At 44.9% G+C, this 25,046-nt stretch overlaps 1 protein-coding gene across 3 annotated transcripts in view; it reads left to right on the top strand.

Annotated features, from left to right (window-relative positions):
* Positions 1-25,046, top strand: part of LOC142579714 (putative peptidyl-tRNA hydrolase 2) — a 109,233-nt gene that overhangs the window by 57,516 nt on the left and 26,671 nt on the right. For 2 of the 3 annotated variants that reach the window (XM_075690205.1, XM_075690202.1), the window contains exons 1-4: positions 2,563-2,634; positions 3,088-3,241; positions 10,004-10,093; positions 17,309-17,511. In XM_075690205.1, coding sequence (XP_075546320.1) covers positions 3,110-3,241; positions 10,004-10,093; positions 17,309-17,511 — 425 coding nt within the window. In that variant the 5' untranslated portion in view covers positions 2,563-2,634; positions 3,088-3,109. Of the gene's footprint in view, positions 1-2,562; positions 2,635-3,087; positions 3,242-10,003; positions 10,094-17,308; positions 17,512-25,046 lie in introns of those variants that run through there. The other variant, XM_075690204.1, reaches the window with a different exon arrangement.

The following is a 25,046-nucleotide window of genomic DNA, read 5'->3' on the forward strand; positions in this document are numbered from 1 at the left end:
ATGCATTTCTGGCCCCAATTGTTGTGCAAACACCTTTTTACACATTGCTCGCACCCTTTGGACCAGCCGTAATGCGCTCCGAAAACGTTTACATGTTCTCTGAAGATCTGGCCAAAGCTCCGCGTCGTCCACCTATTGGCGGCGAGGAGTTACGGAGTCGCCATCTATCGGAAGCGCCTGGCTGGCGTAGTATGAGGGATCACGTGGCGCGCTCCTCATAGGTTTTGCTGTCAGCGCTAACTGAAAACACCATGCACGAGCTCTCCCGGACATTTCTGTAAGTACTTTCGAAACGAGAGAAGTTTGTTACTGTCTAAATAATAATCATGGGCAAACTGAAAGCACAGAATCGTTTACAGACGCTATCTCTTTACCGAATACGTACAGTGAAGGCCACTGCGCGCGGTCGCCGCCATGGAGTCTCCCGAACCGGCTTCTTGCGTGAAAGGTAGGTAAACGCTGAGAGCAAACTATGTGAAATATGTTCTTATAGTGTTTGTATAACTGAATGGAGCGTAATGGAATGAAGGCTCAATGCAGCGATCGCACAGATTCGCAGCGACCGACTGCGCGTCTGCATGCTTGTCCGCACACTGTTTCGCTTTCACCGCGTGCGCGCTTTCGCACCGTGCCATGAGCTTTAGGCCGCAGAATATGAGCATTTGACAGTATACAAGCAACCATTGTTGCGTGGGCGCTATCAGAGTTGTTCAAAAATAATTTCATTGTAGAGACTTCGACGGGGATTGTGATGCGCCGTCGCGACGATTCAATCTTTTTTTTTTCCCCTCTTCTAAATTCTTGGACGTTTCAATATTAGTTCTCGAGTTGCGTCGCACTGTATGTTTATCGGTGTTCTCAGCATGCGATTTCCCGCTGCTTCTTTTTTGCAATCCAGTGCATTAATTCATAACACAAACATGACCATATATGCCATGATTTGTTTTTAATGTGCTTCTTACCGCTCCCTTTCCACTCCAGTGAACTTGCCAGTATCTACAGCATCGACAAATTCATAGACCAAACCGTCATGACATTAGTCGGGCAGCGGACTCGGGCGAGCGTCTCAGTGCGCGTTTTCCGAACATCACAGACCCGGCGCCGTAGCAGAAATCTTCCTCGCGTATGTGCTTGCTGCATACCCGAGTTGTAGCCGATGGCTTTTTGCCGGTTTTATGTTTCGCAAGCCAAGCTTCACGCAGCTTCTTGTCCTGCGGCTACGTGTGAATAAGGCTGACACCGGGCTCCGTTGCGTACGTCCGGCACTGCGGCACCGAGCAGTAGCCAACCATGTTTCGCGCCTTCAAAGGCAGCCACTACCTGTTGTGGTGCTTTCAAGCGTTGTAAAGGAGACACTCGAAGCGGGAGAATCTCGCCACTAAATGAGGACCGCAGCGTACGAGGGAATTTAAACTCTCGTTTTCAGCTCGCTTCTGCGCTCCCGAAGCAGCCGACGCGGACGCTATGTCCACATGATCCCTAATAGCACGTCACACCGACGGTGGCGCCAGCTTTTCCAGTGGTGGAGCTCGAGGCACAGACGTTTTGCTCAGCTGCACCGGGGAGTATGCACAACCATTATTTACGGACACACTAAGATTACAAAAAGATCGTTAGAACTCAGCTTTCCGAACTTCAAAAGCATATACAGGGTGTCCCACGTAACTTGAGCCAAACATTAAAAATATGCAAATGCCACGTATCTGGACAGAACTAAGGTCATGTTGCTTGTCGTTGCTTGGAGATACTCAGATTATGTTTCTTTTTCATTCGGCCTAATTGTCAGTCATTAGTCTTAATCATTCGTCATAATTAATTAATCAATATCTTAAGTATGATTAGATGAAAAGTGCCAATGAGAAAATTGTAGAGCAACATGAAAAACTCCCGATACAGCTTTCTGTTGCTCGATACGTGCTACACAAAAGTGTTTTTCCGAGCGTGAAAGAAACCAGCAAATACGCACAAAGTGCATCGAGCGTACAGTCGCGCGGCAATTTTGCATATATTCTTGTAACCATCTCAAACGCTTGCAAAACATTTTTTTTTTATAAAGACTGCCAGTCACTTACACAATTTAAGCAATAATCGTACATCGTGCATAACAAAATTGCCCCCTCCTCCCCATTCAAACTGGGTGCATCACGGTAGATCACGCTTGAGTCTGGACACCGGTAATGCATGCGTATAACGTTTCTCGAGTGGTTCTAGTCGCTCTAACAGCTTCGCTGTAATAAAAGCTACTACGTGCATTAAATTGGCGAAATTGCACTGCACCAATGTTACCGAAGCAGACCACAGACAGGCGTGGTCAGGTTGTCGTCTGCTTTGCATAATACGCAGACATTACGCAGAGATTTAAACGCGACACCGCAGTTTCTTATTTTGCTCTCAAATGAACTTCCGCTTGTTTTAACTACATAATAATTAAAACAAAGTGCAATTTTAGTTTTATAAGATTATCTTTCAATTTTGTGGAAAATAACATCCTTGCAAACCTAAATTTGTGACTGCATTTAGCTTAGTTTGGCGGATGCACCAAGAGAACACTTCACTAATCTGCTAACACTGGAAATGCGCTGTCGCAGCGGACTTGTGCGCTTCGGGCGGGAACCGTTGCGCTAGGACGGCTAGGTATGTAATCGGTGTGGTTGTTCTGCAGCTGCGTCTAGTATTTCATAAATTTATAGTAAATTTTCTTAGTGCATTTGACTCAGGTTTCCCCCGTAAGTGTGGCTGGCAGTCGTACTTTCTCGCTCCTTCACGGATGTCAGTCGTGCGCGAGTTGAGGCGTGCAGTGCGATGACGGGTAGTTGAACTTGGATGAACCGGTCGGCGCACGTCGAACCAGAGATGCGTTATTTCTCGCTTTGCTCTCCAAAATTATGCGCTGTAATGCTAAAATTTCAGCCGAGAAACTGGGGCGCGTTTTACTTTAAATGCTGTTCAACGTTCAACGAGAATGGCTTGGTTAATTAATAAATAATCACTTCTTGAATTCATGAAAGCATCGGTGCACGTTTTCCATCTTGGTGACACATTTTTATCTTGTTTAACTGGAGCGCGTGCGTATCTGTTTATTTGTAGTTCTAGATAACTAGCGCGCACAATGGAGGATGAGAGGCAAGCCGGTGACGGGGAAGAAAACCCCATGTCTCCCAAGCCTACGAAGTGGACGCCCAACCAGCACCATTTGAAAATCCTCCTCGGGATGGGAATTAACCGCAACGCTGCCATAAAGGTGAGCTGATGCGAGACTCAATCTGTGCAACAGACATATATTCTTCCAATGAGGTGCTTTATTAAATTAGGCTCCGCCCCTTTAGCAATGTGAAACCGCCCAAATTAATTTAGCATAGAAGCCACACATGTGTCGTTAAGTGTTCAGAAATGACAGAGAGACGGGAGGGTACTAGCCCATGCGCTCGACATTTCACACCCGTTAGGAGAGCACCCGCTGTTATACGAATTATTATTACAGCGAAGCTGTTTGCTCCTAGTTGGTCGCAGTGGCGTAGCCAGAAATTTTGTTCAGGGTGGCTCACTTTGCAGCTCGGCCTCCTCCTTATAGAAATTGTCGAGGGATCAAATACATTAAACATTAATAATAACTGCGTTGCCATTGCCAGAGATGCTGCGAACGAATTCTTGCACGCTACGCACTGTCAAGGTAAATAAAATATGTAATTTTCATAAAACAATATGCTTGTATGTCTCAAACATTGTACCTGAAATAAATGAAATCAATGCTTCCATGTTTTCTGCATATTTATTAAGCAAAGCAAATATCACACGAGCTTTAGAACTATATCAGTTTGAAACCAGCAAAGCAGTGCATGCCGCTGATATGAAAAATGTAAAGGCCACGAAATGAATAAGTTGAGGAGAAATATTCTAATAAAACTTTGTTAGTCTCCCTGCCTTGCTCTCATTCGCATCTCTCTGTCATTCAGGAACCTTGTTTACATTTTTGTACATATGCAGCGACCAGGGAAATATCACAATGATGCTGTCCTTTGTTAGAATGTATTGCATAGGAGCAGCTCTCATCGGTCATGCATTTTGAGTAATTGCTCCGAAATTCCGAAAAGTCTCTAGAGAGAGCAACATATAAAAAGCCGGAGTTCTGCAATATATACGAGGGCGAGTCAAATGAAAGTGAGCCAATGCGAATATATGCACTTTATAATAAAATTATTATAATATAGTACTTTATTTAAAAGTAGTCTCCATGAGCAATTAGGCATTTGTCCCGCTGACTAATGAGTCGCATGATTCCCGTCTCACAAAACTCCTTGGGTTGCTGCTTCAAAAAGTCTGACACGAACCTGGTTCCCTTGAGCTGTTTCTTCAAATGCTCCAAAATGTGGAAGTCACAAGGTGACAGATCTGGGCTGTATGGCGGACATTGCAGTGTTGCCCACTTGAACTTTGCCAGTTTTGTATTAATCATATCAGCGACGTGGGGACGGGCATCGTCGTGGAGCAAGTTGACTCCGTGCCTCAATTTTCCACGTCGTTTTTTTCTTGATTGCGACACGCAGCCGGTCCGACGTTTCACAATATCAGAAACAATTGATAGTTTTTCCAGGTTTAGCAAATTTGGTCAATAATGGCCCCTGACAATCAAAAAATAAAGTCGACACCTTTTTGGAAGAAATGACGGCCTTTGCTTTCCTTGGGGGTGTTGAATTGAAATATTTGCACTGTAAGCTTTGCATTGTGTTTCAGGCTTGTAGTAGTGGCACCATGATTACTCCCCGGTCACAAATTGCAGACAAAAAGTCGTCACCCTCATCATGATACCAGACAGATGAGTCAAGGCAGCGCCGTACGTCTCCGTCTTCTGGCAGTGGTTAAAAATCTTGGGCATCCATTGCGCACACAAGAGCCGATAACTGAGATGTTCATGAATTATGGTGACCCGAACCGTGACTGATGTTCACGCCCTGCCAATTCATCTATGCTTATCCTCCGTCCTTGTCTAATCAGCCTTTGCAATTGTGTTGAGGATGATTGCACAGTGGCTTTGGCCCAGTCTTGAACCGTCTTTGCAACTTTCATGTCCTTCTTTGAACCGTTTGCTCCAACGCTCCCAGTGTCCAATGAAATCCAATGTTCAACGTATACGGCAGCCATACAGCGACTAAATTCTTTTTAGGAAACACCTTCAGCTGTCAAAGATCTCGCGACACCATCCTGTTCAACTTATGGAGCGTGCATTATGTTGCGCAACCATGTTCAGTCGGGTGTATGAGAGCATTAAAGATCATTTATCCTCACACGTGCCTGTCACTTTTGTAAATGAGGGATGCCTGTGTGCTAGGCACATGCCTCGCAGATAATAAACCAAACCATTATTGCGCGGGGTGGGTTAGCTCACTTTCATTTGACTCGCCCTCGTGCATTGGAAATGCGAATATATAGCTTGATAAAGGGCAAAAAAGTGTCTCTGGAAACAAAGTTCATTGCACATAAACACAAAACCTCACAACAAGATATTTAAATATACATATAAGTCTCCAATAAATCTACGTATCTAAGAAAAAGTCACTATATGTGATGCGTCAAACAATGCAAATAAACATGTTGCGCAACCACAGATTAACAGATCACAGCCCCATCTCCCTCCACTCCATCCGATGTACTGTGTGCGACGGAAGGCGGTGTGCTTCCTCTCCGCTTTTCTTTCTTGCGCACAAAAGACTGAGCCACCATCATCGTTTCACTCATTCCAGCCCCCCCCCCCCCCCCATTCCCCTCCCTACGCTTTCACTTGCACATACAGCATGCTGCGCGCGGTCGTGATTTTACCACCCTTGGACTTTATACGAAACATGAGGGCTACGGTGATGGCAGGAATGCGCCTGGAGTGTTCGTATAATTGCTGTCGCAATAATATAATAAGAATATCTGGCAGCTCAAGCGTCCCGTGGCCCATTACTTTACGCAAAAAAGTAACAAAATCGAACTTTCACCGTGCGACAATTCGCTGCACCGCAACAATGTCTTTTTTTTTTTTTTGTGCTGAGAGGGGGCACCAAAATAAAATAACGGAAAGGAAAGCATGTTGGCTGCAATCGAATACCTACTTTGGGCACATAGTGGGTCTACCGAAGGAATATCGAAGCAAACGTGAGACGCTTGGTCCACAGAGAACCATACTCATGCTCCTCGGTATCCTACACCGGCGAGACAAGGCTTCCCGGAGAGGTTGCGCTCAAGCGAACGCGTTGCAATCCGTCGAGTCTCCACAGTGGTGACAGCGAGCGACCATTGTTTCTTTTTCTGCTCTGTTAGCCAGGAAGCGTCCAAAACTCTGCCAGGTGAAAATCCACTCGGCCAGAGAAAAACAAACGCTCACCGAATTGCGCTGCGCATTGGTCGGGGCAACACGAGAAAAACACACGTGCTCTGGCTGGCTCTGGCAGCCCGCAGGTAGGAGTACAAGAAAATTGAAGAAGCTCAATGTGTGCTCGCGTATAAAAGTCAAAGTAAAAAATAAAGAAGAATGTAGTTGCCTTTGCTGGGGGGGGGGGGGGGGGGGTCATCAGTGTCTTGACATGGTTGCATTGGCGAAGGTGAAAAGAAAATGACGGCACAAATGAACCACCACAACGCTTCATCTCATTGGACCACGCTGCATGCTTTGTCAACTTGTCTGATAGTGTGTTGATTTGGCTTGTCTCGTTGTATGGTCCGATGTAGGAATTTAGAAAACTCAATGCACCTTTGGTGTGAAATGTTTATAACAACATTAAACCCGCAAAGTTCCGGAATTTAAAATCTAAAGCACGACTTTGGGAATGTCAGTGCACCTTTCGCATCAAAAGCTTGCGAGAACTTTATACACATAGTTTCAGAATTGAAATCCAAGTGCTCCCTAGATTCCACGGCCTCCACGAGATGCCGCGACCAGCACGCTCGCCATCAAAACGCCTTTGAGACTTTGTGCTCGGATGGAACTCCTTGTGTTAAGATATGTGACTCTCTGTGCATGGCATTGCCGCAAAATCCAGCATGATTTTCCAATATTCACGCTAAAATGTATTTTCGAGCGTGAAAAGGACATTCTAGACAAAATCGAGCATGATTTTCGGTGCCAGGGGTTCTTTTGGTCGGTGGCGCATGACGGCACGAAAAAATTTCGGGGGAGAGGGAGGGGGGTGAAGCCCCATAAGCCCCCCCACCCCTGGCTATGCCCCTGGTTGGTCGATATTTTTCGTGTCCACGTCCGTCAGCAAAAATGCGGGCCAATCCCGGCAACTGTGCAGGGTCAGGAGAAGTGGCACATACCCCCGTATATTAGAGACTTCAAGCGGTCGGCAAAGTGAAGCGATCAGTGCACACATTCTTTGGAACCACGCGTGCAACGTAAAGAACAGCATGCGTTTCAGTAAGTAACAAGCACAAAACAACCATCCGAACCACTTAATTGATAATAGGGCGCTCTTGATAACAGTGCGAATCATGCAGCGCTCCCCGCATACGTTTCCCGGTAAATACATATTACTGTTGCGCGAGCTGCCGCGGCGACGGCAGTTTGCGACGTGATGTATGACCTCCCTAGCCTTTCGTTTATAAAAGAACCAGCCTAGCAACTGATTGCAATGTTGTTGCAGCGCTGCATGCTGTCATTACTTTTGTTGCTACCATTACTCTAAAGCAATAAAGCATTGTATACTTCCCTCAGAAGTTGTAGTGGTGGTTTTCAACAGCTTTGCTTGACATCCACTTTTGCAGGGCTGGGAATGCAAGTCAGTATGCTGTTGTTGTTGTTGTTGTTGTTCTTCTTCTTCTTCTTCTTCTTCTTCTTCTTCTTATTATTATTATTATTATTATTATTATTATTATTATTATTATTATTATTATTATTATTATTATCGTGGTGTTTTTTATTCAAAAAGGCGTGCATACTTTGCTTACCCAATACGTTTAATTTCCCTGTATGCAACAAGTTGGTGTGCTCGCTTCCGTGTACTGTAGAAATGAAAAAATACCATAACTGTAGAAGATTTTTCTCACTGAAAGAAATATATAAATATTTGTCATATAATTAATGTAATAGTAAATGCACATTCGATTGGTCACTTGCGAACACTCTAGAGTGCTCTTGCTGTGCAGTTTACATTTGCCTGGTTGAAGTCAAGCGCTCGAGACACATTCGTCTGGTTCATACGGAGCGCCGTGCTCCAGCTCACAGCACTCTGAGGCCCTCCCACTTTCAATCCAGGAGTGTGACGGAGACCTAGCAGAAACTCAATTATGTGGCTACTCCAATTGCTCTGGGAACAGTTTGCACATTCTGCTGGTGCAGGCTTCCTCTGGCTCCAATCTTGAGAGGGCCCCACATCGCCGCAAACCAAGTTCGAGCATAGTAGGAACCCGTCGAATTTGCCATAAGTCTCATATAAATGTATCAGCAAAATATTACATCTTAATTACATGGAAGGCATCACAGGTCTCAACTTTTCAACTGCAAAATGAGCAGAGCGAGATGTTTTTTAATCTATTGGCCACAGCCACTGCTTGCACTCCCAACCAAAACATGGTTACGTCGTGTACTGGAAAGCACAATGGTGCACAAATAATACATAATTTGATGTGAGTTATAGCTGTAATGTATGAAATGGCAATTCCTTAGAAAGTGTCGAAGCCCAAAAGCAACTGCCCTGCGAAATGCGTGGAGTAAGACCTGTATGACCGCTCTGCTGGGGTAACTTCGAGAGTCTCGCCTGCTAATGATGAAACAGAGTACAGTTTTTATTGTGGAGTTATCGTCATGCACTACAGAACAAAACAACATTTTGCCATGCAGTGTGCAAGGAAGGCTATGCAAAACTATGAAGTGGAATGCCAGTGCCTTTTGTCTGAAGTCAGGGGTGTGATATATCTGAAAACATGGGCTATACCACACCTCACCAATTCTGTGCTGTGCAGTAAGCATTGCATCAGCCAGCTAGTGTCTAGAGGCCACTGCATGTTTCGAGAAAGGAGGAGAGAGCATACATTGTGCACTGATGATTCTTCTGAAAAGCATCTGTTCAGTCAGTATCGCATGGAGGGTGATCAAGGACGGCCAGTGGAGGAGCCCTTTTTCTAGTTCTCTATACTAGTTGGCTGACGCAGCCTGTAGCATTTTCAGTAGTGCACGGAGTTGGGGAGATAGAATGTAGCCTCAGTGTTTCTACAGCAGGCTTCAATTCTGTGATCGCAACACGTGTGAATGAATGAGTGTTTCTTTTTTTGCTGATTACGGTGCAGTCTCCTGTCTACCACTGCGGTGAACCTCGGCATTAGTATGTTTTTGTCCCAAATCCTGTGTTCTCACAAGTGGCAAACAGTTATCGCCAAAACACCAATTCTCTCATTATGGTGGACGGTCAATAAATGTGTCAAATTTACACAACTTTATTCCTAGGCACTCAACACTCCAATACAAGGAAGGTAAAGTACTAGTATGTTGCTTTGTGCATTTTGTAATGAGTCATCATAATCACAGATTGATTCAATCGCTATTTATTGTGCATTCAGTTGTGTTTTGTTGTTTGTATAAAAAGAATTGAAACACCATCTTGAAGTGTACGGACAAAGGCATTAAAAGAAAGGAAAAAGTTATTATTTCGCCATTACTGCCAGAGCACGGCACATTGAACGTCCAATCAAGCATGGTAGTGGCTTTAGCAAAGTCATTGTTTGTAGCAATATGCAGCATGGGGAAGAGAAATTAATACAGATTGAGTATGCGAGGGGTTCAATTCTCCTGAAGCTGAATGCCTGTTGCCGTTTCTTTGCCAGTACTGGCCATAACTGACAAAACCAGATTGCATGCAGGAAGGAGTAAACCGCACCTTTAACGGTACAGGCTGTCACGGTACCGGTACGCCTGTGAAGTGCATCATTTTTTGCAAGATGACTTGTGATATGTGAAACAAAGATGATGCAACATTTTCATGCTTTTAGACCACTATTCCTTGTTCATATGCTTATGTTCTGTTTGCAGGCACTCTACTACACCGGAAACCAAGGCCCTGACTTTGCTGCTCAGTGGATTTTCGAGAACAATGACGAGGACATTGATGCTCCTCTCGACGTGAGTGAAACACATGGTTTCTATGGAAGCATGCATTTCACAACTGTACTTTATTGTGCAAACATGTCTCTTGAGTTCAGTTTTACACATGCTTACTGCTAAATGCTTCTTTTTTTTTTTCCTCAAAAAGGCACCTAAGGCATATTTTGTCAACAAATGCTCTTCTCAGCTGTCTCTCTGAGAGAGCTTGTGGTAGCGTACTGATACCAAGAGTTATGATGGCCTAATTTCAGGTGCTTGAAGGGAAATGTTGCTTCGTGTTCTCAATGGTGCTGTCCCTGGTTGATTATGGTCATTCTGCATGTTCCCATAAGCACACAGCCTTCAAACAGGGTGACAGGTTTCAACTATTGCTTTTGGTGACTGGTTTGTGCAATTATGCAATTGCTCGTTGTGGACACAATGTTTTAGAACTTCTTCACATTCAGGTGGCTCAGATTAGTTATATTTATTAAGGTGCAAAGTTTCTCCACAAAATTTATAATGTATATTATAACCACAGCATATAACCGTAATACGCCGTCTGGCTAACTGTGCGGTAAAGAAAAGAGAAAAAAAAAAGAAAGGAAGAAAACAAGAACAGTGATTCCCTCTAACTCGTGCTCTTTGAAGTGGGGAGGTCAGAGGGGAGCTTATAAAATTCGTAATGGAAAATTTAACAGTTGTGTCTAAAAAGTGCTCATCTGCTCGCCATTTAAACACAAGGCCTTGTCACCATCGTCGTTCATCAGTTCCTTTTCAAAAACTAACCAGCTCTGGTGTCGTCAAAAGGGAACACAATGGAAGTGAGCCCTTTTAATTCCAGACCCTCAATATTAAAAAAAAAGAAAAGTCACCTTGAAAAGTTACCTTATATTTGACCCTGACAGGATGGACAAAAATAATGAAATTATCCAGCGGGTCGAGCTAAACAAGAGGCAGAAAAAACACAAAAACACACCGCAGCTTCATATGGCACTATATTTGCCCTATTCTAACAGGCTTCCAAGTTGAGCATGCATACATATGTGCTTATGAGGCAGAAAACTGATGTAGAAATGACGTTATCCTAGACAAAGTAAGAAGCTAATGCTCATCCAATTTTTTAGCAAAAAAAATGTAGGATGGCTCCAATAAAAAAACTATAAAACCAGCTAAACGTTTACCTTTGCAGAGTGGAAACTTACTCGTAATGTCCCTTGTCTTTCACCTCAGACACTTCCATCACTTCGTAGGAATCACAACATGTCATCCTCCATACCGCCCATTGTGTGTTTGAAATTCTGCCATCATCAAACAATTCCACTACAATTGCAAACGGTATGGTGGCCCGCAACTGGACTAACCACTTCACTGGCTTGTGCTGTTACACTTGCAGTTTCCAGACCGCCAAAAACATGTGACATGACTTTGTTGCCACTAGCTTGGCATGTAAATAACTTTTTTTAATGGCCTTTCAGAATCAAAGACTGAAATCAGCACATCATCATCATGTTACGCGAGAGCATCTTCTGTCGCCATCTTATAACAGCATCGGCGACGATGCTGTCTAGGTTGGCTGTGACAGTAAACTTGCAACTGTGGCTTTGGTTTTGTATCTGATTGCATTGTGCAGTCCCTTTTCGTACCAAATTAAAAAAAAAGGGTTATACATTAGAATTAGTTTAACATTTAATCTCTCGTCGTGAGCTATCGTTACCACTTGAATATCTGCCTAGGGCAGACTGAAAATAGGGGTTATGGCGGAAGGTGGTTGTTCAATGCATTATGTCCTCCATCGCCGCCAAGACAGACACTACACGCATTTGGATCATGATTGGCATCAGAGGCATTCTTGCCAAGCAATCAAGTTGAAATTATCAGTTGCAGGCCAATTTTAGGATCGAAATACCAAATTTTGGTCCATAGAAATCTATTAAGTTCCATTATATCACGTGGTTCCCCGCACACATGGGGACGAACGTTCTCGAGGGCTTCCCAAACCTCAACGAGCTTGCCCATGACCATGCGCGAGAACTCACGCGCCACGACGGTCTGGAGGCTCCGGAGGGGCAGGAAGGGACTCAGCAGAACGATCCACTCCTCACATTTAATGAAATTACTAAACATTATCAACTTGGTCGGAGAATTTATCCTCTGCCTCACCCGAAGCTCAGTAGAGGTCAGTCAGCTACACTTAGAATGCTGCAGACCGGATCTTTCCCATCGCGGGGATTCCTCAGTAGGATGTACTTGGATGTAGACCCTAGTTGTCCCGACTGCACTGAAACCTTTTGCTCAATGGCACACATGCTCTGGAGCGATGTCCCGCGTTGCCTAACGACTTCCTCTCCAGCGAAGCCGAATGGGAGGAGGCCATCAGAAGCACGGTACTCCGAAAGCAAGCCCAGGCTATCCAGAGGGCCCAGGAAAGAGTGGAGCGTCACGGCATTCTGTCCTTTACGTGTGCGCGGCCAGCGGCTACAATGGCCTCCCGTTAGGAGGTCCTGACAGTAGCTCCTCAAGATTAAATAAAGTTCGTTGTCTGTCTGTCTGTCTATCCAGCCAGGACCTTCAGTAACCTTGTTGAAACGTTCACCTCAGCAGGACCCATTGTTCAGCCACTGTTGATAACTCAGTAGATGACACATAGGTCTGCTTGATGTATCGTCAATCATCCACTTGACCTATGTCACATGTTGCTCATTGCTCTTAACATCTGGGAAGTATCTTGCTACTTGCAGCATATCTTGTTCCACTCATGTGCCAGCCTTCTCTTTAAAAGGGCTCTGAGCCATTTTTTATCGAAGAGGAGAACAGCATTCGAAGTGAAAATAGGCTATTTCAGAAATACTTTGCCATAAAAAGTACTTCAATGTGTTCAGCAGAAGCAGAGTTATTGGCAATCAAGTACGGCCTCCGCTGTGCTCCCTTTACTTCTTCAATGCCTTGCACTGCAAAGGCTACAGAATAGTGGGGCGTGCCCACCAACGTGCTCCACTTTCTGAATATCACTGTGATGTGCAGTTCAAATTACATTTTGGATGTTAATGTAGACACCACGACTTCAGATTTTGGTGCTTATGACGCGTTAAACGTAAGCCAAACATGGTTGTCCTCAGCGAGCCACAGTGCACTTAGCTTGTGGACTTGTGGTGGCACCCCGCAGTGGCCGTAGTATCTACGCTACGTAGTAGACCACAGGTACCAATAGCAGCCGTGTATGGGAATCCGCTTTATTACGTAATAAAGCGTCCAGAAAAGAATAAAGAGTAAGCTTCTGTTGAAAAAAGAAAAGTTAACTCGCGCTCTGCTTTCGAGCTCCACGCACTGCGCACGAAAGCAAAACTTGGGTGAGATGTTCACAGCAGCGTATGCTACCCACAGCTTATGTTATTTTACCAGGCCCGAAGGGTGTTTCAATGCCTCGTTAAAAGGCCCCTTACCAGGCCTCATTGCTAATTTGGGATATACAGTTGACTTCCATTAAATGAAGTCTGACCGGCCTGGTGAAATCGACTGAATTATCCAGTGGGTTGAATTAAACAGAATGCAGAAAAAGCATAGAAACACATCGCTGATTCATTTGGTCTTGTTTGTCCGATTTCGACATGTCCCCAAACTCCATGCGCTCCCACTTTCCCACGTCCAAAGTAGAAACTAACATAGAAACAACATGAAAGCTCCTAAACAAAGTATAAATTTATTGCGCACCCAATTTTTTAGAGCAAGACAAATGGACAAGTGTCTAACATGTGTCGCACAATAGCAGCTGGTTTCCTAACATTAGCTTTACCGCAAAACAGCAGTGTTAAGCATTGCAAATGCGGTTTGATTTCATTTGCAATCCACACAGGCAATTATCGGCCAGACATACTGTGAAAAAAAGATGTGTATTAGAATCGGGTAAATACCATAGTTGTACATTGGGAGCTACCGTTATAGCTTGAAAATTTTCCTATGGCACAGCCAAAATAGGCATTTTTGTTGGTAGATTTTTTCGACGTTTGTTCACTGTCCCCTTGACTTTTCCCAGACAAGCTGCTACTAAAGGGGTCGCTATCGAGGTCACCACAGGGGTCGGGCATGGGCATGCTGATTGGCCACCATGCCGATTGGCCCCTATAGTGGCCAGTCAGCATGCCCATGCCTGACTGGGCAAGTTCGAATGATCCGGCGTACATGAATTTTTGGATTGAAATAATGAAAGCTTGTGCCCATGGAAATGCACGGGCGCCGACCAGGACTTCTGGTCGGGATTAAATTAACTGAGAAATCAAACTAACCGAAGTCGAATTAACAAAAGTCTACTGTATACATTGGAACTTGCAGAGCGCTGTCCTAGGAGCGTTTCACTGCAAGAATCTTTCAAATGGGTTCATTAGTGGACGAAATAAAAGAAATCGAAATGTCACATTGACAGGCTGCTGGCAGGCAAGCTTCACTGCCAACGTAGACACTCTCCTCCTCTGCCTCGACTGTCATCCACAAGTAACTTCCCTGCTTTCTTTCGTGCGGAAGCTGAGGGACCATGTCGCGTTTATGTTGCAACACCTACCTGCCTTTCTTTTTCTTTCCTTTTCATGCTGCGCTGCACACTTGCCATTAGATGATTTACCAAGGTCCTGTGCCATATTCGGCGGTGCTGCAGACAGTGCGTTTTTGTACGTAGAGGCATTTGTGCTCATGATCTTGTCTGTCTAGCTGGCAGGGGGGTTTCCTCGAGAGGAAGGGTGTGCAGTCGCTTTATGCAATCACATGATCTATGCACCACACTTGTCTGTTTGCAATGCACAAACTATGTGAGAGGGGCCCTTCACAAAAAACTGGAAGCAGGTTGTAGGTGTTGATAGTCACTGCTTGTAGACGTTTCCAAAATGCCCATACAGCCAAGCAGATTTATGGAAGCAGTAGCACCCTCGGGGCACTGCACCATTGTGTGACTCTGCATAGGTGGGTGAATGAAATTTGAATGCCTTAGGTGCAGTTGTGCATCAAGTTGCCTGAAGTGTCTTGCGCAGAGTGCGTACAAGTGGAAAACATGAAAGTGCACAGCATGGCTATGGTGCATAGCTGAGTGAAGTGAAGGACCAATGCAACACACTTTCCCAGGTAGTTTCCTCTATTTTGCCATGTCACTTGGTCAAGCACCCTGATCGTGCTGTATACTTTGATGCTGTTCTTATTCTTGAAAGCATTATCCACATTTGAATTCATTCACTTGTACCTTCAGTCATACATTGATGCAACACATTGCAGAAAGGCCATTGCATATAACTTTGTCCTCTTGCCTTCTTGGAAAACGCTTCAAAACTGCAGAATCATGATCTGCTTTAAAAAAAGAAACACGACTCTTAACGCACAGCTTTTTTCTTCAAAAATAGCTCTGAAGATCACTTGCACTCTACAATCAGATATGAAGTCGAAACTGCATTTGCAATGATGGCAACAGCCTACCTTCAGGGCCATCAGACGCAGCATCATCACCGTCACAAGATGGCAGCAGAGAACATTTTTCTTGAAGGTTGCTGTGGTTTCATATTGTGCTCGACTGTGATCACTTTCAGAGATATTGCTTTCGTGAGATTTCGTGCAACTTGGCACCGGATGTGTAGGCATATGGCCAGTGTTTCTCGTGTTGTGCCGAGCTAACTGTGCAGAACACCAAGAAGGGTCTCCAAGTCTTAATTGCAGAGGCACATGAAATCTGAAAGTGATAGTAATGATACTGCCAGTTTGTGTACTTGGTATGTGTGGCCATTGAAGCGCAAATGGCAATGACGATTCACTGCTTTCATTATGAAAGCTCATTAAAAAAACTAAAGTTTTCCTTCTGTGAAGGTAAATTCTACATGTCTAGTTTTTTTTTTTGGATCATCAATGTGGGGGCATGTTATATTTTTCTTTTATAAGTCGGGTGCGTTTTACATACGGGAGCACTTTTATTTTCTTGCTTTAAGACTGCAAAAATTGGGCGTGCGTTAGATTCGAGGCAGCGTTACAATCGTGGAATATAGTAGGCAAGACCTTTAGTGTAATTTACCTGCCGAACTAAAGCTGTCACACGATTACAGCAGGGTATGCGACAGGTTGGTGCACATAAAAGACCTACTGTGCTAACACAACAAATTTGCACCTGAGAATTACGATATTTACTCGACTCCAGTACTTTTTTTTTTTTTTAGAATTTACTAAAATGTGAAACACAGTTTAGAATCGAGTGCAAAACCAAACTGCAATTGGTGGTGTCCAAATCCCATCCCTCCATTTCGACTCTCACCTTCCAAATTCAAATGCTGTGCTTTGCTGTACTGCTGGAAGGTTGATATAGTACTTAAACACCACCTTTAGTTGTTGTTCAAGAAGTGATACCCAGTCCACTGCATCTCAGATGTAATAAATTATTTGTTTTTTTCCAAGTGACATCAAATCACTATTTCTCTCTTACCAAGAAACTCTAGTGAGGAAACAATCAAAAGTATTGTATTTAGCATTTTTCCAAGATATCAAAATCAGGGTATGCATTACGATCAGGGGTCTTTTCATATTCTGTAAAGGGACACTAAAGGCAAATATTAAGTCAAGCTTAAGTACTAGATTAATGGTTGAGAATGTTCAATGCATCAATATTATACAGTACAGAGCTTTAGTAATTGAGAAATCGTGATTAATACAGGATACTGTTCGAGACTCCACGATTGCAAGTACTAGCCGGATGATGTAGTGACTCCTCATTACAATTCTGTCACTAGTACTCAACCACTTGTAATACAAAAATCATTGCATTGCATTATAAGGTAGAAAAAAATGCTGCTTTTCCATTTCTATTCTTTTCGTAAAAAGAACCCATTGACGATGCCCTTGACGATGACGCGGGCAGTCAAAAGGTTAAGTTTTCACTTGCCTCTGTGCTCCCTGTGCTTTCAAATTTCAGTATTTTCATTATCGTGTAGCCATGTCACGACTCCCCGCACAAGGGTAGGCTATTTGAATTACGCTAGAGGTATGTGGACTCTTCAGACAATTTTTTTTTTTCTTAGATAAAGTCTCTTTCTCGACACAAAGCAACCACTGCGAGGTTTCTGGAATTGTGTTTTAACAGTCCATGTTGATTTGATATTTGCCTTCAACCCTGTTATGCAGCATTAAAATCAAGTGAATATGGCGCTGCCTTCTACGGTCTCGTTGAAAATAGGTTACAAGCTGACCTCCCCTTTGTTATACAAAGCAGCTCATTTTATGTGCCTTTCCTTTCAGCTCGAGGCCTCAGATGAAAGCGACACAGAAGACGAGGATGCTCCCGAAACGTACAAGATGGTGTTTGCTGTCAACACTGAGCTTGAGATGGGCACAGGAAAAATTGCCGCCCAGGTGGGACATGCAGTCCTTGGCTTGTACAGGCTGCTTCTGCAAGACGAAACGAAGTATGGCAACATGCTCTTGCTGTGGGAGGAATACGGGTAAGCGATACTTGAGCGCATAGTCGTGCCACTGCCGTACGTGTACAGCAGCGACCGAACGAAACGCCGCCTAATGTTGCCCTAGAGGCGTTGCGACCGTCTGCGTATTCTATAAAAAAATTATATTATGCTGCCGCCCCTCAGTTTCTGCAGAAATAGATTTTACCATAATAGTTTGGATGTATTATCGCTTTGTGTAGTTTGTTGCTGCGTGCTCATGCCCGCACTTGCACACCTTACAGTCAGCATTTTCGCATGTGCCATTTCCAATTGAGCATTGGGAAAACTGATTTCTGTCTCGTTTCTAAAGGGCCTCTCACCAGGTCTGACCATATTGAGCTGAGAAGCACAGTGCATACAATGCGCGCTGATGATTGTGTCTCCTAAGTGTTGAATTCCTGCGTGCTGCTGAAAGAGCTTAATTTCAAACCAAACATCGTTAGCACTCCTCATTGCGGGCGCCACGCTCCAAGCCAGAGAGTGGATGTGTTATAGCGCGCAGTGCGCCCACATACATGGCCGTGCTGTGACGTCACTCATAGTGGCACGTGACTTCGAGTATTATTCAAGCCAACAGCAGTTATTATTTGTTTGAGCTGTTGCTTCAGCAGTCCAATTAAAATTTATAGAAATAGCCAAACCTATAAACTGAATCTCTGCGTGTCCTTGTTTTACTTTGTGTTGTAGCAAGAGAGATGTACTTTTGTTTCGTCTGCTTGTTCCCATGTCATGCAGCTCCATGTGCAGAGAGCAAAACTATGTAATTTTCTACCGTGTTCCAGCGCGATCACGCTTTTGATTCGCTCAGTGTTCATGTAGCACTCACTTATACCGCTGTTTGAGTGTTCTTGGTGCACAGTGTGCAAAAATCATGCACTGCATGAATGGAGACAAACGCAGCAGCTCGCGCGAGAGAGCGCCAGCGGAAGTGTGCTGTGCAAAAAAAGCAAGAAAAAAAAGGAAAGACACGGGGCCCGTGATGTATGCATCACACGATCCTCTGGCTCTGGTATAGGAAAATGCAAGGAAGGAATTTCACTTGCGAAGGCAAGATGGGGCAAGTGGAGAGACCATTATGTTGTTGGTAACGCTCGCCTCCTGAAATCATGGGTTTGCAGCACTGAAATATTTATATCTTGGCTATTAATGAACCATTTTGAAAAGTTCTTGCAGTAGAACACTCCCTACAGGACACGTAACAACTTCCAGCGTACATATTGTTACGCGTGAGGAAAACGAAGACCATTGAACGTGCTTGCGGTCCCAAGTGGGAAAAGAGGAAGAGGGCGACGCTGAGTTCATCAACCAGCTGGCCACGGGGCACCGTGGGGCCGTTCGGAGGGTCGTGAAAACTCTGAGGGCTGGCCATACCGCATGGTCATACGCTGGTTGCAAAACCGCGATATATGACCCGGGACACCGCAGGAGTAACACACCGGGAGCGGTCGAAACCTTGGGTGTTCGTCGATGAACCAGATATTATAGTTTGTCCTTGTGTAGTGGGTTGGTTCGTGGCAAGTGTCACGACGATACATCGGGCGTTGAGAAGGCATGCGCTGAGCACGTTGGTCATAACGTGGAGTCGGAGCGTGTGTTGTCATCCTCGACTGTGGGGCTGCGCTGTACTCCACGGTCGCTGCGCTAACCATCGGTTGCCAAGGGGCCGAATGTGGCGCAGTCATAGCCTCACGTGACATGTACACGCCATGGTGGTCAGCAGTTAAATGCAACATCTCTTCGCGGCGAGAAAATTCCTCGCGGACAATCTGTTGGATGGTCGAAGGAAGGTCGAGGCGAGGGCTTGTGTCCACACTGGCAACCGTCGTAACGTTTGCCAAACGACCAAACTTTGGTGCAATCCGGTGCATCTTGAGCGTTTCAAAAGCTCTGCAATGCCGAATGACGTCGGACACAGAACTGAGGCTTTCCTTTCCAATTTGAAAATTATACACATCCTCAGCCACTCCTTTCAGCAAATGTCCAACTTTATCTTCTTCCGACATGCGAGCACTGACCGCCTTGCACAGCTTTAACACTTCTTCAATATACAGTCACCGACCGTTTAGTCGGACCTCACGGGGACTGCGGAAATGTTCGAATAAGCAGGTGTCCGAAAAAGCAGATTAAGAAAAAAAAAGAAATCCTTTATTTCCACGCACTTATTTGGGCTCGGCAGTAGGCTTGAAGAAATCGTGAATGCGCCGTTGCACGCTGTTTCGTTTACGCGCAATGAGATAAGCCTGAATCTCGGAGAGGGTCGTACGGTCACTATAGGTGGCTGAAAGCACAGTCACTGCTTGTGCACGCTCCGCATGCGTTGGCAGCGTAGCATATGATGCATCATCTTTCGACTCGGAGTCATCGTTCGGCGGTGCAGCAGAAACCTGACGAATGATTGTGCCATCATGGAGTTCTGCACATGTCAGTACAGCAGTGTGAGCACCTGTGAAACTGTCAAATGAGACTGTGTCTGGAACCACTGCACAGGTCTCGGCAGAACACTTTCGGCATCAGTAGGGAGCACATCGGAAGGCGACAAATCCTAGGCCTCCCGGCACCCACTTGCCGGCGTTCCCCAGCGCAGTCCGCGCGGGCACTGTTGGTGCCATTAGACACTTGACGCGATGTTTCTGTATGCCGCGTTGCATCACCGCAACCTTAACCAACATTGTCACATTTTTTTATTGCACATTTCAATTCCTCAAAGCGCCTTATTTCGAGAAAAAACAAGCACATGTTTTTCTTTTAGGTGACAGTAAAGTGACAAACATTTTCTTTTTATGTGTGCAATTTAATACATGGTTTATCATAAAACACACAGATAAACTAGCATAATTATTTTGTTTAATGTGATTTTGACGTCACCACTTTCCAAAATCACCATGGCTTACTCGGGAGCATCCCCATTCAATTCAATGGCAGTTGGGCAAGGCAGCATGACGTAATGGATCGAAATGCACTGGTTTTGTGCTATCTAGGAGGCATTGGCCAAGCGTCTCCATGCACTCACTTGCCCGCAAGGAGTTCATAACACCAATTGCACGTAACAAGCCGCAGCTGTCAGCGTTCGAGAATGACATTGCTATAACAGCGGCAAAGAGGAGCCATGGGCAACAAGCGATATGCAAGCTCTGACAAGGAACCGCTTTGGTGGCCCCAAAAGGGACCTTTTAAAGAATGCAAGAAGATTGCTATGGCAGCCTGTCAGCTTGAGAAATCCAGAAGGAACACTGGGGCGAGATCGCCACAAGCATCTCACCACGTGCATACTTCTCACTGGCTTGCACGGGAAAACACCATGTCCATTGGCCTTGCTTATTTTACGCAAAGCTAGCCGACATCCCAGATCTATAGCAGCGCACTTTCTTTTCACCGGCAACGTCGTGCATTGTCGATGATCACCAGGCAGATCAGCCGTCTTCTGTTTAAGCATTGAGTCAAACAAGGAAGAGAAACCACATGGCCAGGGGCAACTTCGACGCAACCAACAAAGACGAGCGCAAGCAGCTCAATCCGTTGGCAAAACTGTGCAGAATGAGGGGCCAGCGAGCAATCTGGGAGCAGTGCAGTTGGCGCAGTCCATTCGTGTTTGGAGGGTGGCGCAGCATAGAACTATGGGCGCAGCCCATTCATATTCGGAGGGGTGGAAGGTTGGCGGGAGAGAGATACGTGAGGCTTGCGATGCGGAGAAGGCTGCAAAATGAGTACGCGGCAGCTGTTGGGGCTGTAGGCCATCACGCAGCAGCTCAAATTTCTTTTCCTTTTTTCTTTTCAAGGATTTCACATTTCATTACCTTTTGGCACGGACACCCAGTAGCCAGACTTCACTGTTATTATTGATAATGCGGCATAGGGGCATTGTAGTGAGGGGGTTGTTTCACCATAGAAAACATACAAAAGTTGACAGTGCAGCAGCTTCCCATTGTTATAATCGATGCAGTGAAACCTCGTTAAACCATAGTTGGCCGGAGCTTGGAAAAAGTACGTACTAAACGGTAGTGCAGTCAAACCCGGCTATATCAAACTCACAAAAAAACGTCTATCAGTTCGATATAGAGCATAATTCTATATAAACCTGCTAAATAAATGGATGCCATAAAAGCACATACCATTTATAACCTCACTTTATTGATGAAACTAGCTTAGTTTCGCATGAAATAGTCCTGCATTTCCTTCTGCTTGGGTAATTTCGCTGCCAGTGATGCATGCACTTCTCCACATTGTCTAAGGAGTCAGAGCAGCTGAGGCTGCAACCTTCCACGTTCGCACAGAAGCACCGGACTAGTGCGAGCGCACCGATCACTTCGGAAGATGTGGGCAAAAGACCGTCGTTGCTTTCCTCATTGTGCCCACATTCACGTGCGCTCGGTACGATGTCGGCAATGTAGTCTTCGTTTTCGGGCTCTCCCGTTATCGCGACACCATCATCTGCACTCACAAACTTGTCGACCATTGACTCGTCAACGGCTTCCGGAAATTCTGACAGCTTGCTCCAAACTTCTATAATAACGGCAACGGCTTCGTCGCATTCATCAGAATTTACAGTCATCACCAAGCACGCAGAAGCCGGCACGTCTGAAGCCAATTCAGATGAACCACTTGTACACAGCCGTGCGTACGCGTCGGGTGCCACGGTCACCGGGTCGCAAGTTTGGCTGCTTTAGCCTTAATCTCCCCCTTATTCTTCAAGACCGTGCTGAGAGTGTTCCTTGGAATCGTGCACGCTGCGGGGACATCTGACTTATCACCGCGTTCCACCCGATTTATGATTTTGAGCTTCACGACGAAAGGCGCATTCTGCCATTTCATCACGGCAACACTGCGGGAGAAGGCCCACAAGGCGCAAACACAATAAACCAGAAAAGCAGCGAGACAACTCTCACTTTTGCCATCTTGCATGACGAGAGCACGAAAGCCTTGATTGCCGCCAACACTGCCAAAAATAAACTCCCTTTCAGCACCGGACTTGCATAAATATGAAGCAGTTCTGGCTTGTTTCATGCATATCAAGCAGCTGCAGTCCACACAACACCTTTTGAATCTTGCATAGGTCATAATTGTTTAACCCTTTCAGTATCAATGACGTGAATATACAGTGCCACGAACGAGTCCGAAATTGTCGTTGCCGTATATTTACGGCGCCATCTGTACGTTTAAAAAGCACGCCAATTTCCTAACTTTTTTCTTTCCTGGCATGTGCTGCCACTATGCAGGAATACAGGGAATTTTTTTCTCGTGCCTCCTTCTCTCGGTTTTCGTTGCATGGCTTGTTTGCTGTGGTTCGTCAATATACTACCACTCGCGCATTGGCACACGCGCGGGCGGGCAGCAGTTAGTCTGGGTTTCGTTCCGCGAGTGGCTTCGGCTTCCTGCACTCGTAGAACTGATGGCTGTCTCATTACTAATTGCTCAAAGGGCGACCGCCTGTTAGTCGCTCGTTTATTGCTCACAGGAGTGCGCATATGAAAGATACAGCCGCGCATGTGTTTCCCCCTTTTTTCTTTGGGGGGGGACTCAGGAAAACTAATTGCCTCTGGTTGGCAATACGATGAAGGATTAGTGGAAGTTTGTCACGCGTTTCGCTTTTTTGACGGGCACACAACCACACAGTTTTCCTGGTGTACTCACCTACGCAGTTCGATTACGCTATGGACGTAAATATTAATGTAAGAGCAAGAACATTTGAGACTTGCGAAATATTCTCATGTGCACATTTTCTAAGCCTTGAACTATGTGTATAACAATGCATCAGATTTTTAATTCTTATAAGTTTATTTCTTTTTTATTGTTGGTATTCATGAATAAACAGTACATATATACCAATGCCAATATTTTCTCACTTTAAGGTCACCCTAGAAAAATTACGGTAATTTTTTTTTTTTTCGAAATAGGTCTCTCTGAAGAATTTAAATCTGCAATAACAAGAAATTGATGCTGGCCAGTCGCATATGGCGAAAAACTCGAACGTGAAAGGGTTAACATAACCTACAGCTAAATTTTGATGCTCTTAACAAAGTCAATAAGATCTGCAATTTACTTCATTATATCAAAATTTTGCAAATTTTGCTGCAGTATGTTTAAGCAAAGTACAGTTGTCCACCTAGTCTGTTTTACGAGAACGTCCCGTAAAAAATTAAAGGGACCCCGAACTACCCATGAACTAGGGTAAAAAACATTCCGTGGATATAGCATGTGCTGCTGTATCCATTGTTGCAGCATGAGACGCCAACGCCCACGGAGCAGGTAAAGCTGAACTGCTGAGAGGTGGGTTGGGAAGTGGGTTGGGTGGGTTGAGAGGTGGATGGCAACGGGAAACCGAAATGAAATTGAGCTGGTAGGCGACACCAGAATATGATGCTACCAGAGTGAAAAGTGGCGCTCATTTCAAGCCGCCTGCTGCAGTCCCTTATCAAAAGCGGCCAGTACGCTTCCTACCGGCACTATGCCACATGCATTGTGAAATGGATAGGTGCAGGATAGATGATTATAGCAATATGGCTAATGGCGATTATCAGTGAATGTGACATGCGATGTAACCACGAGGTGGTTTGCTGGTACCGTGACAGGGGAAACTGAGTGTGTGCCGACATTTCACAAGTATTGCAGGAAAGCTGCTGTGGCAGGTGCATACTGCTCTTGATTGGGCATGCCTCGCGCCTTTTCTTGTTACATGGGGTCTAGTGCCTGGTACATGTGTTATACGATTGCAGTTTAGTATTGTACTGAACATTTGTGACAAAAAATTGTTTTTACTGGGAACTTATTAACCGATAAAAAAGAAGCATAACTGTATTGGGTGATATTTTTACGTTCTCAATTGCAAACATTGGCGCCGGGAAATTGTAAGTAACGGGGCTGTATCAGCGACGGTATATGGGGGACAACGGAAGCTAGCAGCGGCGGCACCGCAATGTCTGAAAAAGCACTCGGTGACTGCAACTGACTCAGAAAGTTGCGTTCATTCCTACTCTAACATTGAAAAAAAACTGCATAAAAATAAACATCCTAGTAAATTTCACTTCCTGGCATGTTCCACAAGTGCTATGAACCAGATTTCATGGCGGCACTTTGTTCTCTCGGTGGCTCGTTGGTGATTATGACGATCAGCAGCATTCGCTTTGTGTTGGTGCACTGGCAAATACTGCCTCGCCTGCCAAACTTTATTAGTTACTATAGTTTGTGCTGCCATCTAAAATTTGGATCGCCAGAAATATGGCGCTGCTGCCACCATATTTAAGCTAACTGAATCTTTCAGACTCACATATAAGCGGGCGATGACTTCGAGGCTATGGATTAGGGGAGGGATAACATTGCCTTATATACATATAAATATGGTAATCGGACGTTGTCACAAGGCATTCAGAATACGCAACTATGCCTACTGTGTTGTGTAGTTGACAATATGTGTTGGGGATGTTGGGAGTATAAGACTGTATTTACAATGTATATACAAGCAGAGTCAATGGGGTTAAGGTGGCTGACTAGTAACAACACACAACAGCCAGCATCTCGCGATCTTCTTCCTCTCTTCTTTT

The sequence above is a fragment of the Dermacentor variabilis genome, chromosome 4 (genome assembly GCF_050947875.1).
Source record: "Dermacentor variabilis isolate Ectoservices chromosome 4, ASM5094787v1, whole genome shotgun sequence".
Taxonomy (NCBI): Eukaryota; Metazoa; Arthropoda; class Arachnida; order Ixodida; family Ixodidae; genus Dermacentor; species Dermacentor variabilis.